At 57.8% G+C, this 23,660-nt stretch overlaps 1 protein-coding gene across 4 annotated transcripts in view; it reads left to right on the forward strand.

Moving 5' to 3' along the window:
- The window catches only part of DAB2IP (DAB2 interacting protein), a 188,439-nt gene that overhangs the window by 148,250 nt on the left and 16,529 nt on the right, over window positions 1-23,660 (forward strand). For all 4 annotated transcript variants that reach the window (XM_069476743.1, XM_069476742.1, XM_069476746.1 and 1 more), the window contains 6 exons: window positions 12,717-12,870; window positions 14,643-14,741; window positions 15,596-16,150; window positions 18,794-18,938; window positions 19,026-19,170; window positions 21,776-22,012. In XM_069476743.1, the coding sequence (XP_069332844.1) occupies window positions 12,717-12,870; window positions 14,643-14,741; window positions 15,596-16,150; window positions 18,794-18,938; window positions 19,026-19,170; window positions 21,776-22,012 (1,335 nt within the window). The remainder of the gene's footprint in view (window positions 1-12,716; window positions 12,871-14,642; window positions 14,742-15,595; window positions 16,151-18,793; window positions 18,939-19,025; window positions 19,171-21,775; window positions 22,013-23,660) is intronic.

Genomic DNA, 23,660 nt, shown 5'->3' on the forward strand with positions numbered 1-23,660 from the left:
CGTGGTGTCTCTGCACGGACATCCACCACCAGCCCAAGGTGGAAGTAATTAATTAGGATAGTCCTGCCCAAAAGTGGAAAACCAAGGAGAGTGCTGTTGCTGTTTTTCGTTTTTAAAGTGAGAGGAAACCGTTGTCAGTTGTTGCTTTCCGCAGGCGCCGAAGGCCTCTGGGTGCTCTGTCGTGGAGAACCGGGAAATGCCAGGAACTGCTGAAAAGTTTTCTGAGCCGAGAAACTTGGCCTTTGCTCTGAGTCGCCCAACCCTAGGCTGGCTGGGTGGGGCTGTCCTGGGGTTTGGGGTCCATGTCATCTCTGCCCCAGCCCCCCAGTGGGACTTTCTTTCATTCTCCTCCCTTCCTGTGTCCGCTCCCTAATCATGGGACCCAGCTCCCCTGGGTGGGGTGGAGGGGTGGGAGGGGGTGGTAGACTGGGAAGGCTGAGTCTAGGCCAGCGGTGTGTTTTGGCTCCAGCTTAAATACTTGAAACAATTGTCAGAAGCCCAGTCACTTTGGTGTGGCAGAGTCTTTACTAGGGAAGTATCTCATTTCTGGGGAATCAAAGGATTTGGCTTGTTACAGCCAAGACTTGGTGCCTGTTGGTCTGGTCGGGGCGGGTAAGACTGCCTACCAGTAGGTGTCCTTCTCACCATGTTCCAGAGTCACCGAGGAGGTGACAAAGGCAGGGCTCGGAGCAGTTCTGCCGATCCAGGATTCCTGTTGTTACTGAAAAGTTGGAGCATTTGATCACACAGTTTTTGTGGTTTGGTGAAAACCTGAGGCACTGACAGTGAAGAGTCTGGAGTTGAAACCCAGATGCCAGGCATCTTGCCCCACCCTAGTGCCTGTGAACTGTGACTTTAATCAAGCTACTTGACCTCACTTGTGTATTGGAGGGTGGTGCACAGGGGCAAACCCTGGAGGGAGTTGTCAGTTCTGCTGGGAGGGCTTCTTGGAAGTGGTGGCAGCCTTTGAGCTAGGCATAGAGGATAAGGCAGGCTCAGCTGCTGGGAGTGCTGCACCTTGAGCAGAGGTGGGCAGCCAGGTGAGATGAGCTAGCTGAGGCTAAGCAGAGCCGGCATGGCTGGACCGGTACCTTGGAAGCTGGATTTTAAGTTCATGCTTTCTTGGAAATGCTTGGGCCAGGTGGCAAATGACAGGGCCAGCTTAACCTAAAGCCAGCCAGTGTGAAATGTGGGAGAAAAGGGCGAGCCCTGAAATCTGGCCTTGGGGAAGCCCCTTGAGATCGCCGAGCCTCAGTTTCCTTAACTGTAGTTAGCTGCGCAAGGGTCTGCACTTCCCAGGTGTGCTAGCTGTGGTGTGGTGGTATGGTACTTATGGGCCACAGATGGCTTTGGTGCACGGTCGCTAGGGGCAGGAGGAACTTGGCAGCCACATGCCTGGTTTTCTTTGACGTTGTTTCTCCATGTTTCTGCCCATGCCAGTGCCCTGGTAGCTCGTGGCTTGTTGGCAGCCACCGTCTCCTGCTGCTCTGCTGCTATTGAACGCTCCTGGCTGCCACCTCCTAGTTACAGTCTGAGAGGCAGCAGCTCTGATGCCCCATGGTGACTCCCAGACCTCAGGCTTTGGGAGGAAGAGACAGCCGGGATCCCTAGGGCCACGGCCCTCCAGGCTGGCACACTGGAGGCGCTCAGTAACTATATAAGGGCGGCTGGATTAACTCAGCCCAGGAGTGGGGGTGGGGAACGTTAGGGCGGCCCATCTGACAGGGGAGGTGCAGGAGAGGCCCATCAGGGCCAACCTCCCTGCTCAGCGCTCCTTCCCTTCACGTCTTTGCTGCTTTGTCTCTCTGAGGTCAGACTGCTAACAAGGAGGAGGCCCTGAGTGATGGCTGGGATGGACAAGATAGCTAAGCTGGGGATGAGCATCTGGACTGGAGTCTAGTGTCTAGTATTTGTGTCCTTCTCTTCTTCACTGGGGGTCTTTGAGTGGCCTGCTCTTGGGGCAGGGGTGGAGCAGGCGAGGTGGTCTGGGGTCAGTTGGCAGAGAGGCTTTTTGAGAGCTCAGCTGTGGGGAGAGGCAGGGAGAATCTGCCGGCTACACAGGGTAAGGGAGGGATCTTGGAAATGTCCCTGGCCCAGGGAGAAGCCAGGAACATGCAGAGAAGTGCTGGGGGAGGGGACAGAATGCCCAGGGAAAGGCAGTTTCAGCACAGCCTGGGCAGGGCAGGGGAGCAGCCAGGGCTGATCTCAGGGCAGTGTGTAGAGAGCTCACTGCTGGTCAGGCAACCCCTGCAATCAAAGGTGGTGTCATCCCCATTTTATAGATGAGAAAACTGAGGCACACAAGTTAATTAATTTGACCAAGGTCACAGAGTTTTGTTTGTGTGTGTGTTTTTAAGGAAGGACACCTCCTTACCTCATCCAGCCAGCACAGTGCTAGGAGCTGGGGCTGTGCACCAAGTGGCTGGTCCTTGGTTGAGGCAGGGCCTGGTCCCCAGGGATGCGGGAGGAAGGCAGTGTGTAGATCACACTGTCACCCTAACATGAACGGCCTGGACCATCCCGGGAGGCCACATGGCATGGCGCCCAGGTCTTGGGTGAAGGAGATGAGATGGGAGAAGATGCTGCCTCTCCCCCCACATTCTGTGGAAGGGGCTGGCATGAGCCAAGGAGGGCTTCCTGGAGGTGGAGAGCTGGGAGTAATTAGATAAGCCAGAAGGGAAGCCCACTTCCTGGGGAATGGAAAATACTTGATTTTTAGTTCATTCATTGTTTTTGTTTCCTTGTCATTATCCACTTGAATATTTACGATCCCTGGTGGGAGTGGGGAAACTAGTCAGAAACCAGTCCCACACTTGGTGTGATCAGTCAGACCAAGGGGATGTGTGGGGTGTTCACGTGTGAAGAGACAGCTACAGACTGAGTTGAAGGGGGGAACACCTGGGCCAGGGTCTTGAACCATTCTCTGAGTGGTCCCAGTGGAGAAGTTGGGGCCAGGCAGTAGGCACGAGAGAGAGTCTGAGAGCACCCAAGGGCGCTAGTCTGGAAGCACCTGGGCTGCTGCAGGTGTGGCTGGGGGTGGAGCAGGGGTGCTGGAGGCTCTGGGCTGAGGAGGGGAGGAGCTGTCACCTCCCTAAGTGTTGAGAGGCCAGGCCAAGCCTGGCAGTGTTTTCTGGAGACCAGGGAGGAGCCGGAGAGCTGTTCCTTCTCAGAAGCCCTCGGCTCACTTTCGATTTGCCCACATCTCATCCTAGTCAATGAGAGTTCCTTAGATTCTCTTCTTTTAAAATTCAGGGCACTTCACTGTTCTACTGAGGTTTATGAATGTTTAAAAACTGCTTTGTGGTCCCCAAAGTAATTTGACAAGTCTGACAGCTATTGATTAAAAACCCAAAATTATTCAGGCTGCAGAATGACTTGGGGTATTAGATGGAAAGTTTTTTGTTTCTTCTCTCTCTGCACCCCCTCCTTCCCCTTAAAAAAGAAATAAGATGTGGAAAGGTAAATGTGTTCCCAAATGTCTTTTGAAAACTTCATTAGGCCAGTACAGTTATACTGGAAGGGGCGGGGTGGGGTCTGGCAGATGCTGAAGGCAGCCTCCCTGGTGAGGACTCAGCACCAGCACCCCTCGCACCCCTGGACTCTCCAAGCCTGCTAGCAGTAGTGATGTTAGGGCTGTGATAGCGTATGGTTCCTTGTGTTATAGGGTGTTGGCATGGGGGTTTGTGGCTCTCTCTGAGGTAGCTCATCATGTGAGGAAACAGCACCTAGAGAGGGAAGGGAACTTGTTCAGGTCTGGGTCCAAGGAACGAGTGGGTAGGCCCAAGGTCACAGGCAGATTAAGGGTAGAGCCAAGATAGGGACCCAGGACTCCCTTGGTAAGAGGGATGGTCCCTTGCTGGGACATTAGGCTGATTGGATGCCCGGCCTCCAGGCCTGGCTCAGTACAAGATAGGTGCCAGGACTGTCCCACAGCGGGTAGTCAGGCCAGTAGGACCCCAGCTTTCACTTCTGGACCACGTGACCTGGCCGAGTCACTCCCTCTCTCGAAGCCTTAGTTTCCACTTTAGTAAGATCAAGTGTGTTTTAAAGCTTCCTTCATGGAACCCTTTGGATTAACTGGAGGGGTGTATGGGAAAGGTTGCCCGTGAGCCAGGGCTCAGCACACCTGAGTTGGAGTTCCTGCTCTCCCTCTCCCCTGGGGGCTGCTGCCTTTGTGCCATGAGATAATGTGTGTGCTTTGGTAAGAATGTCCATCATGCAGCTGGGCACATCGTAGGTACTTAGTAAGTGGCTGTTGGGTCCAGGCTACCACAGTGTCATTCATTTGGTCAGCATATATTGGGCACCACAGGAGGCCAGGCTGCATTGTAGCCAGAGCAAGTAATGAGCTACCCCATCCTCCTGTTTTGATTGCCGGGGTGTGGACCCTCCTCTTTGCCAGCTCAGCCCTATGGTGTGGGGGGAAACACAGGCTCCCAGGGGTAGAGTGAGGGCAGGAGTCCAGGTGACTCCCTGCCTCCCAGCCCAGGGCTCAGTGTGTGTAGGGGACATCATGACGACTCTGCTAGGACCTGCCCTTTGCCTTGGCCTGAGGGTACCCTGGGTTGAGAGGAACCATGCCTCCAGCCCTGTCATTCCCGGAAGCCTTCCCAGGCAGTGGGGCCAACCTCCCTGCCTTTTTAGGACAGACTCTGTCTCCCCAGGGCCCTGGGGGCCACAGGCGGCTGCATTCTTCTCCTCCCCCCTGGGACCCCAGCTGGGCCAGGAGTGCATGCTGGCCTTCTCAGCAGCCAGTTCCCAGGCCAGCAGGGCAAGGCTGGGCCTGGGGAGAGCTGGCTCTGCTGGGCTTGGCAGGCGGGGTGCTGCCCTGTTGATGTGCTGCCGTTCGGTTCCCAGCACATCGGCCCCTCATCCCGCTCCGCTCCAGGGCTGTGTCCAGACTCCATCTCCTTCCCGTGTAGGCAGAGATTTCCAGCACAGCCCCTTGGGCCTGCCTGGCTGGGATGGGCAGAAGCAGGATCGGCGTGTTCTGACCTGATAGGGCCCGGAGAGTTTGCTGAGGTTTTGACTCCAGAACCAGCAGGTCCTGCCACCTTCAGGTGGGCACCGATTCTATGCGACAACCTTGTCCAGGATTTCTCCCCTCTCCAGGCCTGGCTGGGGCAGTGGGCAGTGGCATGGGACCACATGAGGGTATGGGTTGAAGACAGGCTGGGGACTGCTGTGCTTGGTAGTCATTGGCAAAGGGGCCAAAGTTCTGCCCCCTGCCTGCAGGCATATTCTCTTCTCCTTTCATTTCACTTTAAGAAATTAAGGGCATTTTATAAAAAATTTGAGGCATCCCAGAGCATTTGGGCTGATGTGGTTGGTTCCCATTTTGCAGATGGGGAAAACTGAGGCATGGAGAAAGTAAGCAATTTGAGTCATTGGGGGAAGGGAACAGGGAACAGCCTGGAAAGTCCATATGTCAGAAGAGCAACCTATCCTCGAAACATTAGCTGGATAACAGGGTGTACTTTGTTCATCAGTGCTGTTCACGGCTGTGTCCCCAGCTCCTAACATGCCGCCTGGCAGTGAGGTGGGTGAGTAGGACAGACAAAGAATGGACAGTCACCAGTGGCTGATGGTAGATGCTGGCACCCACCCCTGCTCTCCTGAGCATCTCACCTGCACCGTCTCATTTGATCCTCAGAGCAACCCTATGAGGAAGGTATGTCATTATCCCCACTTACTGATGGGGGAAACTGAGGCCTAGAAGGTTGAATGACTTAAGGTACTCAAAGTTGTGTGTTTCACAAGGAGCAGAGACTAGATTTGCTCCTGCAGCTGGGCACCCTTGACACTAGGCCCTCTGTCCTCTTGCCTGTTCCTGCCACAGTGGCATTTCTGTACTGTATACTCCGGCATGTGTGTGTTTCCTCCCAGGGTTCACTCTCTGCCTGGCTGGGGGCACTGCCTGGCCCTTGCCCCACAACCCCCTAGCAGTCAGGCAGGCGTTCCAGAGCATGTGTTCGAGGGGTCTCCTAGCTCCTGTTTGCACACCTCCAGAGACAGGGTACCCACTCTCTAAAACCAGACAAGCCTGGCCCATCTGGGACAGCAGTGGCCAAGCTGGAACTGGCCTCTCCTGTTCTCAGCTGTGCCCTTTGGGGCCACACAGGGCAGCTCCCCCTGTACCTTTGAGATTTGGAGGGTGACCATGAGCCCCTTGCTCTCCCACCTAAACGACCCTTCTCTCAACTCACCGCACCCATAGCTAGGAGCATCCTCGCTGTGTCAAGTAGAGCTTTTTGAGCTTTTTAATTATTGTAAGTTTTGTTTTTGGGTCCCCTCCCTCCTTGAAATAATGGAGAATTTGCTGAACTTGTGTCACTAACCTTTTGGAGAAAAACCGACCAGAGATAAAAACAGCTTGTGGGTTGGCTGGAAGGCTATCAGATAAGGCTGTGCCCCAGGAGCCTGGACAATGTCCTGTTGTTCTGCTCTAGGCCCTCACAATGAGCTGCTGTTGGGGCCTGGCTCTTTCTCCCACGACAGCCATCCGTGCCGTGCCCACGGCTCCTGGACCCTGGGCAGGGGCCACCCTACCCCAGCAGCCCCTGGCCCTTCCTTCCCTGCCTGGAGTGAGTGAGTCCCAGCGAGCAGGTCAGCTGGCTGTGGACCTTTCCCTGCCCTGCTTCCTTGGGCCACCTCTGGGGCTACCAAAAGGCCAGGCAGAGGCCGTGGCTTGTGCTAATGCAGTTAGTCTTGGACTCCACTGAACTGAGTTCAGATCCCACTTGGGCAAGTCACCTCGCCTTTCTGACCCGTGCTCCTAACAGGGTTGTCATGAGAATTAAATGAGACAGGTGGGCAGTTGTGGCACTGGGTGGGGCTCGGTGGCACAGTGTGCTCTGTCTGTCTACATAGACCAGGGACAGCATCACAGCGTTGGGCTGGGCTGTGAAAACTGACAAGGAAGGACTTTGTTTAGCAGAGAAGTAGAGGGATTAGCAGAGAAGTGGAGGGAAGGTAGAACAGGCTCAAGAAACAGCAGGGCACAGGCTCCCCGGAGGGTGGGGGTTCGTGGCTTGGTCAGGGAGCAGCTGGGGGAGGAGAGTCTAGCTTGCTTGCCAGGGCATAGTGTGGGTGGCGTTTCAGGAAGGGCTCGACACCAGATCGAGCCCTTTGGGACTTGATTATCCTACAGGCTGTGAGGGGAGAGAGGAGGAACAGGAGTGAGGCTGTGCTGGGTAGAGGGACATGCCCGGTGGAGGATGCTGCTGTGGTTTAGACAGGAGAAGGCCAGGGAGACACCCATTCCCCACTGCCCTCCGGGCCAAGACTAGCTCTCCATAGCAGTGGAGACCAGGGCAGGTCTCTCTGCCTGGGCCCTTGGCTATCCCATGTGTGACCTGGGAATCACGGGTTCACCCCCTTCCTGAGAGCTGTGAGACTCCCATGCTGTGGAAGGTATAGATAAAGGCCCAGTTTGAAGAGGGAAGGGCAGGGGACCCAGGACCTCTAGTCCCTGGGACTAAAGAATCTGCCGTGTTTGGAAAGGTCTCAGAGAGGGCTGGAGCTGTGGGGGGCAGGGTACAGCCAGAGGGTAGGATAAGCCCCCTGACCTTGAGAGATGGAGGGAGCTCCCTATACTTGGACAAAGCAAGGGCAGGGACATTTCCCAGAGATTCTGGAGTGAACATCGGGTGATGTTCTTGGGAATTGGCCTTGAACAGGCAGCTGCCCTGACAACCCACCCTTGGGACCTCTTTGTCCCATCTCCAAGGGAACCACCATGTGACCGACTGGGTTTGTGGGCCCAGGGAAAACTATCCTCATCCCAGCTGACCTCTTGCCTACTCCAGGCTTAGCTGATCTTGACTGCGTGGGTATTCGGGTGTTGGTCCAGGAACTCTGAGGCTCTGAATCTTGGAGCTGAGCCAGACCTAGTAGGAGCCCCCTGCCTGGCAAGGAGACAGTTCTGTGACAGGCCTTTCCAGCCCAGTCTAATGAATGTTGCTGTCTGCTCAGGGAATCTAGGAAGGCTTCGTGGAAGAAGGGGCACTGATACGGGGTGTTGAAGGTTGGACAGGACAAGGGGAAGGTGACGTCTGGGCAGAGGGGACGCCATGCGCCTGGGAATCCGCCTGAGAGACTTGTGATCCTTGAGGGGGAGACCAGTAGACAGGCCCCTGCAGGGGGTGGACCCCAGCTGGTGGCCCAGAATGCCAAGTTCCAGTGCTGGAGCTGAATCTCATGTGGCCTTGAGAGGAACCCCCAACCCTACCCCAACCCTGGCCCCGGCCTGGGAGGTGCCTCCCCCGGAAGATCCTGTGTTTACAGCCCTTGTTCAGTGTGTGCTCGCCACTTCTGTTGGAGGCGAGAATCCTTCCTCCTCAGAAAAGGAAATGGATCCAAGGGGTTGGAGTGTGGGAGTGACACTAGAAAAAAGATATGACCCTGGGCACATCACTTGCCCTCTCTGAGCAGGCCTCAGCTTCTCCCCTGTGAAGTGGGGGCGAGGTCAGCATCTGCCTCTGGGGCTTGTGGAGATTCTGCAAGGGGGCGTGTGATGGTTCATGTGGCGCACAGCCCAGGGTAACCTGTCCGGGGCTGCCGGCTCTGCCTGCTGAGGAGGGGCAGGCCTGGAGAGCCCACAGCCCTGGTTTGAGACCTGGTTCTGTTGTAGATGTGCAACCCAGCTTCTTTGAGCCCAGTAGAGTCACACGGCATCCATGGCAAGGTTGTCGTGAGAAGTGGCTCAGACCTGGGCTGTGGATGTGGAGCCCCCAGGTGAAGAAGGCCTTTTGCCCTCCCATGGAGACCAAGGTTCTGGTCTCCCTGGACCACTGGAGGTCAAAGGGAAGCCGTCATGAGACTGATCTGGGCACTGGGGAGGGGAGGGATGCACTTGGGCCGCCTTCTCTCCACCCCAGCCGTGGGCAGCAGGAAGGGACCTGATTCGGGGCCGGGGGGACAGCAGAGGCCTTGCGTACAAGGGCACCAGCCCCTAGGTCCCACCCCACACAGGCAGCTGTGGGCAGGGCTCACAAACTGACCTGGATCCCCATCCTGGCAGGTGGCCTTGGGCAGACGAAGTAACTGCTCCTCCCTGAACCAATCTTAGCTCTCTGTAAAATGGGTAGATGAATACTCTTGGCAGGTCTGTGTACAGTTGAAATAAAAATAGAGGCCGGATGCAGTGGCTCTCGCCTATAATCCTAGCACTCTGGGAGGCCAAGGTGGGAGGATAGCTTGAGGTTGGGAGTTCAGACAGACCATCCTGAGCAAGAGCAAGACCCTTTCTCTACTAAAAATAGAAAAAATTAGCCAGGTGTGGTGGTGTGTGCCTATGGTCCCAGCTACTTGGGAGGCTGAGGCAGGAGGATCACTTAAGCCCAGGTTGGAGGTTGTAGTGAGCTACAGTGATGCCTCTGCACTGTAATCTGGGTGACAGAGTGAGACTCTGTCTCAAAAAAAAAAAAAAAAAAGAAAAAGAAATAGATAGAAAAAGAAAAAAGAGACTTGGAAGCGACCGGCTGGGTGCCCACCCCTCTCCTGGGAGTGGAACGGGAGCAAGGCAGAAACCAGCGGCTGCTCACTTCCTTTCACCTGGTTTCCCAGCTGGGGGGGTCGTGCCCATTCACTGCCCTCCTGAGCCTGGGCAGTCTTTGGTGCCCGGCTCCCTCCTTGCCTGCCTCTGATGAGCTTGCCCAGCCTGGCAAGGCAGAAGCTGGAGATGAGAAAGGAAGTGGCCCAACAGTGCCTGGTGTGAGAGGAAGGCAGGGCGGGGCAGAGGCTGCCTTGGGCAATGATGGGGCAGGCAGTCCCCAGTGTGGAGTGGCCCGGGGATTCTGCGGGCGTGGGACAGGGATGGCTTCCTGGAGTGGTGGTTCTTAGGCTGTGAGATGTCTTGCTGGGTCTGGGAATTGACCAAATGGGCATTTTCCTTTTCTGAGCCCTAGTCATCTTATCAGCCACCACCATGTGCACACCCTGGCAGGGTCACAGCAGATCAGCTCCTCCTGGACCCAGATGGGGTAAGGACCAAGGGTCTTGTGTCATGGCCTGGTGGTGAGGGGGTAGCAGGTAGCCTCCAGGCTGAACAGGAAGAGAATGCACATACAACATGGGTCAGAGAGTCCAGGCCCACCACCCAGGAGCAGCCTGGGAGACCTTGCAGGTCAGGCCTCGGGCCTCCCCTGCCTTGCCCCCCTCCCTGTTCCTCTTCCTCCCAATAAGCCTGTGCTGCAGGGCTGGATGCAGCCTCTGTTCCATGTCCCCCCTTGTGGAGAAGCCCTCAGAGAGGTGGCGAAGGTCAAGGCTGCCCAGCTGCAGTCAGGTGGGCCAGGCCATTCCAGGATATCTTAAGGGCCCTGAACTTCCTCACAGCCCTCTATTCCACTAGGACCCTACCCAGGGTTGCTAAGGCCGGCTGTAGCATGCTTGTGGGACAGGATGGTGGGAAAGGAAGAGGGGGGAGTTCTGCAGCCACAGGCTCCAGGGTCTAGCTGTTTAGGGGTCTGGCCTGGGCCTGCTGAGCTCCTGGGGCTGCACAACCAGGGTCCCCTTGGGTTTCCGTGGGCAGACCCTGGGCAGGCCCAGTCGGCTGAGCCACACCTCCCTTTCCTCTCCCCAGCCAGCTCATTCAGGTGCCCCAGGCAGAAGGCGGCACCAGCTCCTCCCTTTGTACTTCCTGGGTCCCCACCCCACCCGCCCTGGCTCCCAAAATCCTTACCTGGCAGGGTTTGTCAGGCTGGGCCAGAAAACAGCCCCGTCCTGGCCTGTGGCTTGTGTTTTGGGTCTCAGACGTCAGGCCCAGAGGCGTGTGGGTCACAGCCCTTCCTACATGGGGTGACTTCCCCAGCATCTGGAGCAGGGCGTCTCTTCCACTGAGGTACGAACCCCATCTGGGAGGGAGGCCTAGAGTCTGCTCTGGGAGGCAGGTGGCCCAGGTGGAAGGGGAAGGCAGACACACTCACGGCCTAGGTCAGGGTGACGGGAGGGGACTGGGTCATTTGAGCAGGACCTTGGGCCATCAAGGGAAGAAGCCTGTTCTTGTACCTACTGGCATGGCGTGGTAGCTAGGCCATGGGGCACCCTTGTAAGCTGGGGCATCCCAGGGAGAGCCCTGGAGAAGCAGAGGCACGCAAGCTGTGCGTACCCGTGGGCTGAGGCCACGGCGAGAAGCTCCACGCGGGAGTTCCGGGGTAGTCTGGGAGGGCTCTGACCTGGCTTCAGCGTGTCCCACGGCCTTCTTCTGGCTCTGCCAAATTCCTCAAGCTCTCAGAGGCCAGCTTCATGCTGCGTGTGGAGTGGCAATGGGAGAAGGTCAGCTGGGTCTCCTGGTTGGGCTGTGTGGGTGTCCAAAGGCAGGGGTCCCCCTTCCAGCTCTGACTCCTTGCAGCATCTGGCATAAGACTCCAGGTCCGGGAAGGGCTCATACACCCAGAGGACTGTTGCCCTGCGGATGTGGAGTTTGGGGTGGGAGGGTGGCCTCTGCCAACCTGTGAAGCCCTCTGGGCAGGGCCCTTCCAGCTCATCTCTGGATTCGTGAGTCCACATGGGGTGTGCCCTGTGGGGGAGTGTCTGATGACTCGTGCCAGGCTGTGAGTCCCTTGAGGTCAGGGCCCAGGACTTAGCATGCCTAAGGTAGGGTCTTTGTTTGGTGAGGCAGGGAGAGAATGGTGGAAGCAGCCCTTGGACCAATGGAGGCCGGGAGCCGGAAGGCAGAGGGGGAAGGAGGCCCGTGTGGACCAAGCCAGGACCGGTTCCTCATGAGCCCCAGGGGTGTGGGCCGTGGACAGCAGGGACAAAGCCTGTCCAGCTTCCACACCAGAGGTTGTCTTAGCAGGCCCAGCCGGTCCTCAGGCCTTTCTCTGCCCAGCGTCGGGGGGCGGGGGCTCCCGTAGGGCATGGCTCTGTGCTCTTGGCACTAGAGAGAAACATTCACCTCTCTGAAGTGGACTTTACCAAGCCCTGGAGCAGGTCTCGTCTGCAGCGCCTTTCCCGTGATGTGCTGAGGAAACCGAGGCTCAAAGAGGGGAAGTGACTTGGCCAGGGCACAGCAGCTGAGCCGTGGGCCCAGGTCCAAGGGCAGGTCTGTGGGAGCCAGCCCATGCCCAGGCTCCATTTGAGTACCAGGTGGCATCCACTGCCTCTGCTCTTTGTGCCTGTGGACGTGGACCCTGCCTGAGTCTCGGCAACTTGGGTACTGTGCAGAGACCACCGTGTCCCTTCTGCTCTGAGCCTCGCTGTCCTCATCTGTGAGGTGGAAGCGGCAGGGGTCCTGTGGTTCTTCTGCCTCACATAGGGCTGGTCATGTGGGACAGAGTGTGAGGAAGGGCTGTCAGCAGTGGCATCCTGGATAAATGTTGGGGCAGGGTGACTGCTTCAGTCTTGGGAAGGGACCAAGGCAGAAGGGAGGGGAGGTGGGAGAGGCTCCAGAGCCCTAGATGGCTGCCTGGCTCAGGTGGGCTTCCTGTGGGTCTCTGGGGTGGCTCAGGAGCCAGACTGTGGCCACCTGATCCTCTGCTCTTGCTCCCTCAGAAGCAGAGCCCCTTACCCAGACTCCTGCAGCGGGGATGAGGGACTGGCGAGTCTCTGTGACACACCCACCCCAAGTTTGTCTTAAGCCGGAAAGGAGGCGGGAGTGGGGAGGAGGAGTGACTGCCTCCAGGGAGGGGAGCCGGGTGGCTGGGTGGGGCGTGGCAGCCAGCTTGTCCTGAGCGGTGGCAGGCCCAGCCTCACACGCCTACTGCCCACCCCCCCAGGTCCCATCTGATGCCGAGGCTGAAGGAGTCTCGCTCCCACGAGTCCCTGCTCAGCCCCAGCAGCGCAGTGGAGGCGCTGGACCTCAGCATGGAGGAGGAGGTGGTCATCAAGCCTGTGCACAGCAGCATCCTAGGCCAGGACTACTGCTTTGAGGTGGGTCTCACCATGGGGGAGGGGACTGGAATCTGCTTGTAGCTTTTGGCTCCTAAGAGACCAGGTGGAGCTGGGGGTGGGGGGAGGTGTCATTCCTGCTCTCTGGGCTCTTTGGAACTGGGCCAGCACCTGTTCTCCAAGCTAACAAGGGAAGCTGCTGGGGACTCCTGTGTGTGAAAGTGAGTAAAAAAAGCCTGTGTCGAATTGCTTAAGCCCCAGATCACATGTCTCAGAGCCTGCTCACCCCGAATGCAGTGTGAGATAGTGGAGAGTCCCCCCTTTTCTGGGCCTGTTTCCCCCTCTGTACAATGAGAGCCCAAACCTTTCCTGCGCAAGCATTCTTTTGACCCAAGGCTTGAGAGCAGAGAGCCAATGACCAACCCTAGCAGAACTATTACCTGGGGTTACCTGTCCAGTCCCTCATACGGGAATCTGAGGCCCAGCAAAGGCAAGAAGGTGTCAGAGGTCACACGACAAGGCTGAGCCCAAGGGAGGACTGGGGTTGCTGTTGGTGCAGGTGTTCCCGGGAGTTGCTAATTGCTTCTCCAGTTATTCATACTGTCTTCCTGCTTCTGTTTCTGGGAAGATTTCCACCCCCAACAATTGTGCTTAATTAGGGTAGCTCTCTGGTAGAAGAATGAGCCTGGTAATAGAAAAGCAGCCATTTGGGAACTAGTGTGACAACCTCCTAGTACCCCCAGAACAGAATAGTGCCTGGCATCTGCCCCCCACCTCGTGCCCACTGGGTACTATTTCCAGTTCAAGATTCCTGGCCTAGGCTGGGCACAGTGGCTCATTCCTGTAATCCTAGCATTCTGGGAGGCTGAGGAGGGAGGATCGCTTGAGGTCAGGAGTTCGAAACCAGCCTCAGCAAGAGAGAGGAGAGGCCCTGTCTCTACAAAATATAGAAAAATTAGCCAGGAGTGGTGGCGCACACCTGTAGTCCCAGCTACTCAGGAGGCTGAGGCAGAAGATTGCTTGAGCCCAGGAGTTTAGGTTGCAGTGAGCTAGGATGACACCACTGCACTCTAGCCGGGTCGACAGAGCAAGACTCTGCCTCAAAAAAAAAAAAAAGATTCCTGGCCTAGCTGGGCTTGATCTGTGCAGGCCCTTGAATGCTTGGTGAAAGTCTGCTTTCCCCTGGAGAGCCCTTGGCCGGATGCAGGGGCAGCCTAGTCCAGGCTCCCTTGCCTGGAGGAGACATCTGAGCTGGGCCCTAGGATGGGTACAAGTCAACCAGGAGGGTCAAGGCTCCAGGCAGGAGGACCCCAGGGCCTGGCACACCCAGACAGCCCAATTCTCATTTCTCCAGTCTGGCACAAAAAGTATCAGGCTTATATTACCATCATTGTTGTCACCGTTGCTTGGCACCTGTGGTTATGCCTCTAGGGAAGCTATGCTTGGGTTAAGCATCACCCCCTGGCCTGGGCAGGCACCCATTCCTTCCCTCCCCCATCTCAGGGAGAGGGAGGTTAGAGTCAGAAAGATGCTTTCCTGCTGGACAGAAGGGCGCTGAGGCAGAAGTGAGGTGCCAGGACCAGGAGCCACCTGGTGCAGGACTGGGCCTCTCTGCCTGCTGCCGACTTGTTCTGGGACAGTGCATCTCAGCGTACCACCTGCAAAATGTGACATGTAGGAATCATATCCTGCCTCCTTCCTGAGGCTGTGCACACCTGGCGGCCACAGTCCCCTGAGCCTCAGAGATCTTGCATCGTTGTCCGGCCTTGCTGTGGTCCCTTCTGCTGTAACACTGGCCTGCCCGCCTCTCACAGGTGACAACATCGTCAGGAAGCAAGTGCTTTTCCTGCCGGTCTGCAGCCGAGCGGGATAAGTGGATGGAGAACCTGCGGCGAGCGGTCCACCCCAACAAGGTAGGCCTGCACCCCCTCTTGCCAGAGAATTGGAGATGGTGGTTAGACTCAGAAGTGAGGAAGCAGGAGGGAAGGATCTCTGCGGAGTGGCTGGGATCGGGGGCCCAGCCTGCACAGAGTCAGAGCCTGGGTGGGCAATATCGTTGGCCTCAGAAAGAGGAGTTTGAGCTGGCCAGGCAGGGACAGGGCTGTGTGCGTCTGTTCTCGCAGCTGTACACCGAGGAGTCTGGGCTGGGGAAATGAGCATTGGGCCCTTGGAGTCCTGCCTGGAACCCTTGTCCCTACTTTCCCCCAACTGATCCTTGCTGATCCGTCCCACTGCAGTGCAGACGCCTACCCCTCCTCTAGGCGAGCCCCCCTGGCCCAGGTTGATGCCCTCTGTTCCCACTGTCCCTGGGCCCTCCCATTAGATCATGGGACCTGGACTATGATCCCTGCTTCTGTGTCCATCTCCCTAGCTGACTTGAGGGCCTGGGCTGAGTCCTGGTCACTGAGGTCACCTCTTAAGTTACTTTACAGACCAGCAAACTAAGGAAAAGCTGATAACAGCTCCATAACCTGCCAGGTGTCAAGCATCATGTGACCTCTTTACCCAGTCTTGCACTCCGCGAGATGGGGTTTTTCAGTCCTGTTTTATAGAAATGCAAGCTGAAGCTCAGATTAAGTCCATTGCCCAAAGTCAGTGAGCTGGTGCCTGTCAGACCCACCCCATCCTTTCTCAGGGCCTGGATGCCCCCTGCCACCGCCACCTTCAGAACTGCTCCCAGATCTGAAGACTCTCCTGGGCTCTGGGCTGGCTGGGGGGCAGGTAGCACCCTCAGCTGACTACCCCAGGCCCCCGTGTGCACATGCAGGACAACAGCCGGCGCGTGGAGCACATCCTTAAGCTGTGGGTGATCGAGGCCAAGGACCTGCCCGCCAAGAAGAAGTACCTGTGTGAGCTGTGCCTGGACGACGTGCTCTATGCCCGCACCACGGGCAAGCTCAAGACGGACAATGTCTTCTGGGGCGAGCACTTTGAGTTCCACAACCTGCCACCTCTGCGCACGGTCACCGTCCACCTGTACCGGGAGACTGACAAGAAGAAGAAGAAGGAGCGCAACAGCTACCTGGGCCTGGTCAGCCTGCCCGCTGCCTCGGTAGCTGGGCGGCAGTTCGTGGAGAAGTGGTACCCAGTGGTGACGCCTAACCCGAAGGGTGGCAAGGGCCCTGGGCCCATGATCCGAATCAAGGCACGATACCAAACCATCACCATCCTGCCCATGGAGATGTACAAGGAGTTTGCCGAGCACATCACCAACCACTACCTGGGGCTGTGTGCAGCCCTGGAGCCCATCCTCAGTGCCAAGACCAAGGAGGAGATGGCGTCTGCCCTGGTGCACATCCTGCAGAGCACGGGCAAAGTGAAGGTGTGTGTGGGCCCCTCGGTCCCTGGGAGAGGCCTGGTGACAGGCACTGGGTTACCGGCCCTTCCCCACGTCCGTGCAATGTGTTGCAGGTCTGATGGAGGCTTTGGAGGCACCAGGCACAGCCAAGTGAGCTCCCTAAACCTGAGAGTTATGTTGTGGGATGGGGGGCTTTGTGCTCCCCCTCTGTGCCTGGGGCTGATCCCTGAGGTCCATGTGGAGCTGATGGACAGGATCACAGCTGGCAGTGAGGGAGCAGGCTGTATAGCCAGGCTCTCCCAGCACACCGGGTCCCCCAACCCTGCTGGCCCCAGTGACACAAACACATGGGGTATGGAATTTGGCAGACATCCTCAGCAGGTGACGCATAGGTGAGCCACTGTCACAGCACCGCCTCCCCCTACACTCACACCCAGACACGCAGATTCACATACACACACAGGTGGACACAGTCACAATTGCACCATTCAAGGGTCAGCCAGCCCCCTGCAGAGCCCCACAGGAACAGGGATGGTCTAAAAGCCATCCACGCAGGCCATACAGCTTTCTACCCCAACCCTTCACCCCTTCCACCTTCTACTCCTGAGAATGGGTCCAGCAGCCCACCAGGCATGCCACTTCTCAGCCCCCACAGACCTGGTTTGGGGACAAGTGGGCCCCTGGACTAGGGTGCTTTTAGGAAGGCAAAAGAGCATGGTCATGTGGGTCCTCAGGCAACTGTGCCACCTCCCTTGGTGGGGGGAGCTGCCCAAAGGGCGTGGGAGAGGAGGGGTGGACTTGGATAGACCTGAGTGCCAGGCTCAGGAGTGGGGCCACTACCCTCCGGACAGTGGCCTGTTGGGGGTGGAGGAGCACCCGTCCTCGTTCAGGCCCTGCGGCCGGCTGTTGGGCTAGTGTAGCAAATACAGAACTGCAGGACTAGGGAGGGAGCTCCCTTGGTGGACTGTGAAGCGGAGCTCTGTTTCCCCCAACCCCCTATTGCTGGACCACCTTCTCCCTCCCCCCAGCCTTCATACTGGGCTGGGCAAGGCTTCTAGTTGGGCCAGCTCTGGCTGCACTATCCTTAATTCATTGGTCAACACGGAGGGTACATGCTAGGAAATTGAGGATGCCCGTAGCCCCCAGAGAGGGAGTGGGGGAGGTGGCAGACGCTCTAGCTTTTGTTGCTGTATCTGGTCTTTCAAGATCCTGGTCCCCAGGGCTGGGCTGGGTTGCCCTGGGAAGCAGATACCGGTCTGAAGTGGCCTGAGACTAGAGGGGGGTCAGGGTGGTGCTGGTCGTGGCGGGAGGTGAAAGCCAGAGCTGCAGCCCACCCTCGCGGGCCCTCTGTGCAGTACGGGGAGCCATCGGTGGGAGGGTAGGAAGTAACTCATGCTTCTGGGTGCCGAGCTTACAGCTCCCCCTCTCTGGAACACTTGGGAACTAGCCTTTTCCCCTCCCTCTCACAGCTGGAGGAGTAATGGGGCGTGGGAAGCAAGAGACTCGGGCCAGGTCTAGCCCCAGGTAGTGCTGCGGCCTTGGATAAGTCATTTTCCTGTTCTGTGCCTTGGTTTCCTCCATGCCAGCATGAGGCATGGTGCCCGCTGTAGGAGTTCCAGAGGGCTGTGAGCTTGAGCAGGAGCCATGGGCACTCGGGGCAGAAGCAGTTCTTACTTTGCTTCAGAGCATGCAGAGAATGGGGCCCTAGAGCGTGTCTGTAGGTGGGAAGGCCCAGGACAGCTTCCCCTCAGGCTCCTGTGCCTCCACTGGCCAGCCCAGTTTCCTGGTTCTAGGTCTCAGTTCTCTGTTTCAAAGTTGTGCTTATAGGCTTGAGGAATTTCCAGAGCATCAGAAACCCTGTCCCACACTGGGCATCTTGCATGCTGCGTGCTGGGTGGCCCCTGCCCTTTCGGCCTCCGAGAAGTCACAGGTTGGCTGTGAGCATGAGATGGGGGCTCCAGAAGGAGGGAGTCAGCCAGCAACCGGGTGGGGGAAGGTGTGGGCTCAGGCTCCTCTGCTGGGTCTTCCACAGCACTGTGCGTGGGACCAGTGGGATTGCCAGGTGGGCAGCATGCCTCAGCCTCCCCCTGCCGGGTGCACGTCAGCCCCTGCTCTCCCCCATCGGAGCATGGTGGCTCACTGCCTTCCAGGGCAGCAGGACTGCCTCTGTCCCTCTCTCATCCTTCACTGCGGGGCTGCGCCGAGCAAGGCTGTGTCTGGTGTGGGTGCATGCTGGTGGCTGTTTGTACCAAGTGAGAGGGTAGCTCTGCCTGTCCTCTTTGGCACTGATTGCAGGGGCGGGGGGTAGTAAGTTCTGCTGTGGTCACCCAGCCAGGCCTGGTCAGGGTGGAATAGAGATTTGAGTCCAGCTGGCCTGTGATGGTGGGAAGCTCTCGGCTCCAGGTGGCATGTTTGTGGCTCCAGGTGGCATGCTCTCGGCGAGGCCTGCCTCCCTCATCCTTAGGTCTGGCTCTGCTATCACCAACTCTAGGCTCCTCCCTGTCCTGCCCACACTCCCCAGCAGCCCCCAGGGCTTGTCATTCTCTTCCTTTTGGGATGGTGGGACAGCCTGAAGAAACTAGGGCTTCTCCTCTGGCCAGCTCCGGAATCCTAGGGTGCTACCTCCCAGGCCAGCTCAGGTCCTGATCTCACCTCCCACCTCCCCAGGACTTCCTGACAGACCTGATGATGTCAGAGGTAGACCGCTGCGGAGACAATGAGCACCTCATCTTCCGGGAGAACACGCTGGCCACCAAGGCCATCGAGGAGTACCTCAAGCTGGTGGGCCAGAAGTACCTGCAGGATGCCCTAGGTAGGGAGGCATAGGCTGGTGGGTGGGCAGAGGGCAGGGCAGTGCCCACCGGCTCCTCATGCTCACTCCCTGCCCACCCGGCCACAGGTGAGTTCATCAAAGCGCTGTACGAGTCAGATGAGAACTGCGAAGTGGACCCCAGCAAGTGCTCGGCTGCTGACCTCCCTGAGCATCAGGGCAACCTCAAGATGTGCTGTGAACTGGCCTTCTGCAAGATCATCAACTCCTACTGGTCAGTGCCAGCCCCGACTCCCAGGGGGCCCTGCACTCCCTTTGGGCTCAGCTGCCCAGGGCCCCCCCCACCCCACCCTCTGACCCATCCCTCCCTGTCGAGTGCCCACAGCATGCCCAGCACTAGCACGCCACCCGCCTGGCCCCACTGAGGCCTCCTGAATTACCAGTCCCAGGGCCTGGTCCCTGTGGACTCTGGGATTTAGGAGAGTGCCTCAGAATGTCCCCTGGACATGGTTTTTATGGTGCTGTAGGAGAAAGAACCTGGACGGGGCAGTCTGCGCATGTTGATTAGCGAGCGCCCTGAGTGTGCAGGGGGCTATTGTAGGTGCTGCAGCCCGAGTGAGACTGACAAGGCCCTGCTCAGGCACCCACTTGGGGCAGGTGGATGGCTTAACCCAAGAGTCCTCACCTGTCCCTGTGATCCTGCCCAGCTTGGGCGTATTTGGGTGCCTGAGCACTGGGCAGGGCTCCTACCGGGACTGGAGAACAGAGAGAAGAGAAGACCGGACTTTAAGTAAAGCAGGGTCTGCGGCTGTCACCAGCCTCGAGAGGAGCGTGATATGTAGGAATAGCCGCTCACACGGGACCATAGTCAGGGCTGGAATCGGTTCCTTCGCAACCGTCTGCTTGCTCCTGGGGTACACGTGTGCTGGCCAGCCTGGTAGAGCCTCGTTCTGTGGTGGCACGTGGGACTGTCTGGGAGGGCCTTGCCCTCAGCCCAAGCAGTGTGTTTATTTTCACGCTGGACGAGCTGCCCAGGTTTTAACCTGTGTCACTCCAGCTCAGGACTTATGTCCCCTGTCCACCCAAGCTTCTGTTTGCAGCCCGTCCTGATACCATACCCCTCTGGTCCCCCAAAGCCATGCCTTGCTCCTTTGCTAAGTTTGGCCTCTCTGTCACTCACCCACACTTGGACCTGCACACACTCCTGCCCTTGCTGCTCTGAGCCTTACACCTGACTCCCTCTGCAGCCCTCGTTCAGGTCACCAGACAGGGTCGGCTCACCCATCCTGGCTGTCCTCTGGTGAAGCCCTGATCCCTTCTGGATGGGTGGTGTCTGTGTCTGAATCTGTGTCCTGTGCACACTGGGAATACCTGGGGGCAGGTGGATCCGCCAGCTCAGTGAGGGCCAGGGAAGTGCTTGCTGTTCCCAGAAGGCAGGCAAAGACAGGCCTGCTAGGTGGGCAGCAGTCCTGGGAAAGGGGCGGAGGGAATGACCCAAGGCCAGGAGCGGGGGCACCCACCTGCCTCCGTCCCTCAGCCCTGGGCTATATGAGCTGCTTGCCTGGGGCCGGCAGGGCACCTCGGCCTGGGCCACAAATACGTAACTTTCCACAACCCTGGGCCTGGGAGTGGAGGGCAGCCTGGGGGCCCTGACCCCTCTGGGAACACACTTCCCACCCCCAGCTGGGCTGTGCTTTCACCCTCCACCTCCCTGTTCAGGGTGGGGGTTCTGGGTGTGGGACGCAGGGAAAACAAAGCTGTGGACGACGATTTTCCATTTCCTCTTTCTGGCATTTGTCAGAGGCACCTCTGTGTTCTAGACAAGGCCATCAATAGATGTCACCACTCAGCGCCTGCGCCCTGCCCAGTCCTGTGCCAGGCGCTATGGGGCCAGGGCAAAAGGTCGCCCACCCTCACTTCCCCTCTAGGCAGGCCCTTGTTAGTTCAGCCAGCGTTCATTGCCGAGAGCCTGAGAGCCTGCTGAGCCGTCTGCTGGGCTTGGGGAAAACATTTTAAGTTCATCAAGCCTTGGGTGGTTCCATCAGCTCAGCAGGGCAGGCCTTGCTCCCGGTTTGAGGGAGAGAAACTGAAGCCCAGGAGGCCAGGGTCTTGGTCAGATCGCACTGAGCTGAGCTGGTGATGGAGCCAGGCATTGACTGGGTTCAGGGAGCACTGGGGCCGGGCCTGCCCCAGGGTGAAGAGAGAGGAGAGCCACACAAAGGCCATTTGGGTGGGGCCTGACCGTGGCAGGCTAGGAGGCCCAGTGGAGCCAGGAGCCCTGCGTTCTAGGGCCAGCTCTGCCTACTCTGTCACCCTGGGGAAGTCGACACCTCCCTTCCCTTCCCCATCTAGAGATGGAGAGCTGTGTTTTCCCCCTGTGGTCAGGGTTGCTCCTGTCTTCTTGGTCATTTTGAGCTGTGCAGGAAACTTCTGATTCCTTTGACATTATTCAAGCAGAGTGGGTTTCAAAAGCCAGCGATGGGAACTCATGGAATAGTTGTCTGTTCCCGTTGTGTTTTCCTCACCCCCTTTGACCCAGATGCCTGCTGTTTGGGTCTCGGCATGAATCCAGCACTGGGGAGATGGGAGCTGGCCCTTGCCGTGGCTTCTGACTAATGCAGAGAGCCTGCTGCCCCGGCTGGAGCCGGGTCTGCTGCTCCTCCTCTGCCCGAGCATGCTGGCCAGTCCTGTGCTTAGTGCTGTCCCTGGATAGCCAAGTCACGGAGGGCACAGGCGGCAGACTGACCCCACACAGCTGTTGGGGCAGAGCTGGGGTTGGGACACAGGGTTCCATCTGACCCACAGTCAGGTCCCTGCCGTGTGCCCTCCCGTCCTGAAGCCCTGCCTGGTGACCAAGCCCACCTCGTCTGTCCCTACAGTGTCTTTCCGAGGGAGCTGAAAGAGGTGTTCGCCTCGTGGCGGCAGGAGTGCAGCAGCCGTGGCCGGCCGGACATCAGCGAGCGGCTCATCAGCGCCTCCCTCTTCCTGCGCTTCCTCTGCCCCGCCATCATGTCACCTTCGCTCTTCAACCTGCTGCAGGAGTACCCCGACGACCGCACTGCCCGCACCCTCACCCTCATCGCCAAGGTTACCCAGAACTTGGCCAACTTTGCCAAGTGAGTACCTCCTCCCACTGTGGGCAGAGTCGGAAGGGACAGGAGTCCCTGGGGAGGCCAGGCCCCTGGGTGTTTCTGCCCCAGAGCTGGGTGGGAGGGCCCAGTTTTGTCCTTGTCATCCTCTGTCCTCACCCTCCCCCTTTTTTCAAAATAGAATGTCCACTCCCTGTCCTCCTACTAAAAATACATGTCAGTTTGGTATGTTTCCTGATTTTTACAGGTATAAAGACAAGATACTTTTTCCTTCTGCTTTTTTGAATTAATATATTAATTCATAAGGATTCTCCCATATCCCTGAACATTCATAAGCCCTTTGAAATGAACAACTAATGTTCCTCCAAGGGGCCCATATGTCTTAACCCAGGCCCTGTGGTTGGGCATTCGGGTTCATACTGTCTTGGTTTAATTCTGTCAGGAAGTTCTAGCTCATGGAGCATTCTGGTGTTTTCGGCATCCTTAGAGTGAGCAGGTGGAAGTAGAAGGGCCGGGTCGTCTCATCCTTGTCCTTTCTCAGAGCCTGGGTAGAGCCCCATCCCAGGACATCTCTGTGGTGGGTTCTGATGGCACAGAGGTGAATCAGCCCTGGTCCCAGCCCTCATGGAGCTCAGCACTCAGCTGGAGAGACACACTGAGTGAGCAGCAGAGCAGTGACAGACACACACCAGTCTCTTAGGAGGGCCCTGAGCTTGCTGGGACAGTGGACAGGGAGGCCTCCACGGCAACACAGGCCCCCAGCCGCATGTCAGGATGAGGTGTTCATCATCTCAAGGAAGGCAGCGGGAACAGAGGCTGGGCGTGCCAGGGAGGCCTGTGGCTTTGCCATTCTTGGGTCATCAAGTGTCAGGCAGGAGAAGTGGGTGAGGAGACCTAAGAGGGCAGCAGGGACCTGAAGGCCGGACAGGGCAGTGGGAGCCCCTGGAGGGTTTTACATGGGGGAGAGGACAATCCTCCTCTGTTCCCGATCCTGGAAAGATCACTCCGACAGTGGTGCGCAGGTGGGTTGGAAGGAGCAGGATAGTGGCCGAGAGACCAGGGAGGAGAGCACAGATGTGGTTCTGACAAAAATGGCAGAAAATTGGGGAAGGAGCGGTGCAGGGGTCAGTGGCTGCAAGGGACAAGGTCAAGGTGATCCTAAGATAAAGTCAGTGGGCCTTGCCATTGGTAATGAGGACGAGTGCACAGGTGATGACCACTGGGCTCTGGCTCGGGTATCTGGGTGGATGGTGAATAGGGAGCTTGGCAGGAAGGCATGGGTGACTGATGACTTGAGACTTGGCCAGGCTGAGCAGGAGGGACTCCCAAGGGAGGTGCTTGTGGATATACACGTCTGAAAGCTCAGCAGAGAGACCTGAGCTGAGCGTGGATTTGAGAGTCGTCTGTGTACCAGGGCACTGCAACTTGGAGGAGAAGCGGAAGGACACTGTAATGGGCAGTGTATGCGGAACACAGAACATTGCAGGTCCTGAGTTGAAAGGTTCAGAAAGGGATGGTTGGACTTGGCCATGGAGAAGGAGGGCCCTGATGACCTGGGTCAGAGCAGGTTCAGCTGACTTGGGGAGTGTGAGTGGGTGGCAGCTGGCCACAGTGGGCGTGGCGGGCGGGGCGCTGAGGATGGGGCATCTGAGCAGAGGGGCGCTCACCCCATCTG

This window comes from Eulemur rufifrons, chromosome 7 (genome assembly GCF_041146395.1).
Source record: "Eulemur rufifrons isolate Redbay chromosome 7, OSU_ERuf_1, whole genome shotgun sequence".
NCBI classification, from domain to species: domain Eukaryota; kingdom Metazoa; phylum Chordata; class Mammalia; order Primates; family Lemuridae; genus Eulemur; species Eulemur rufifrons.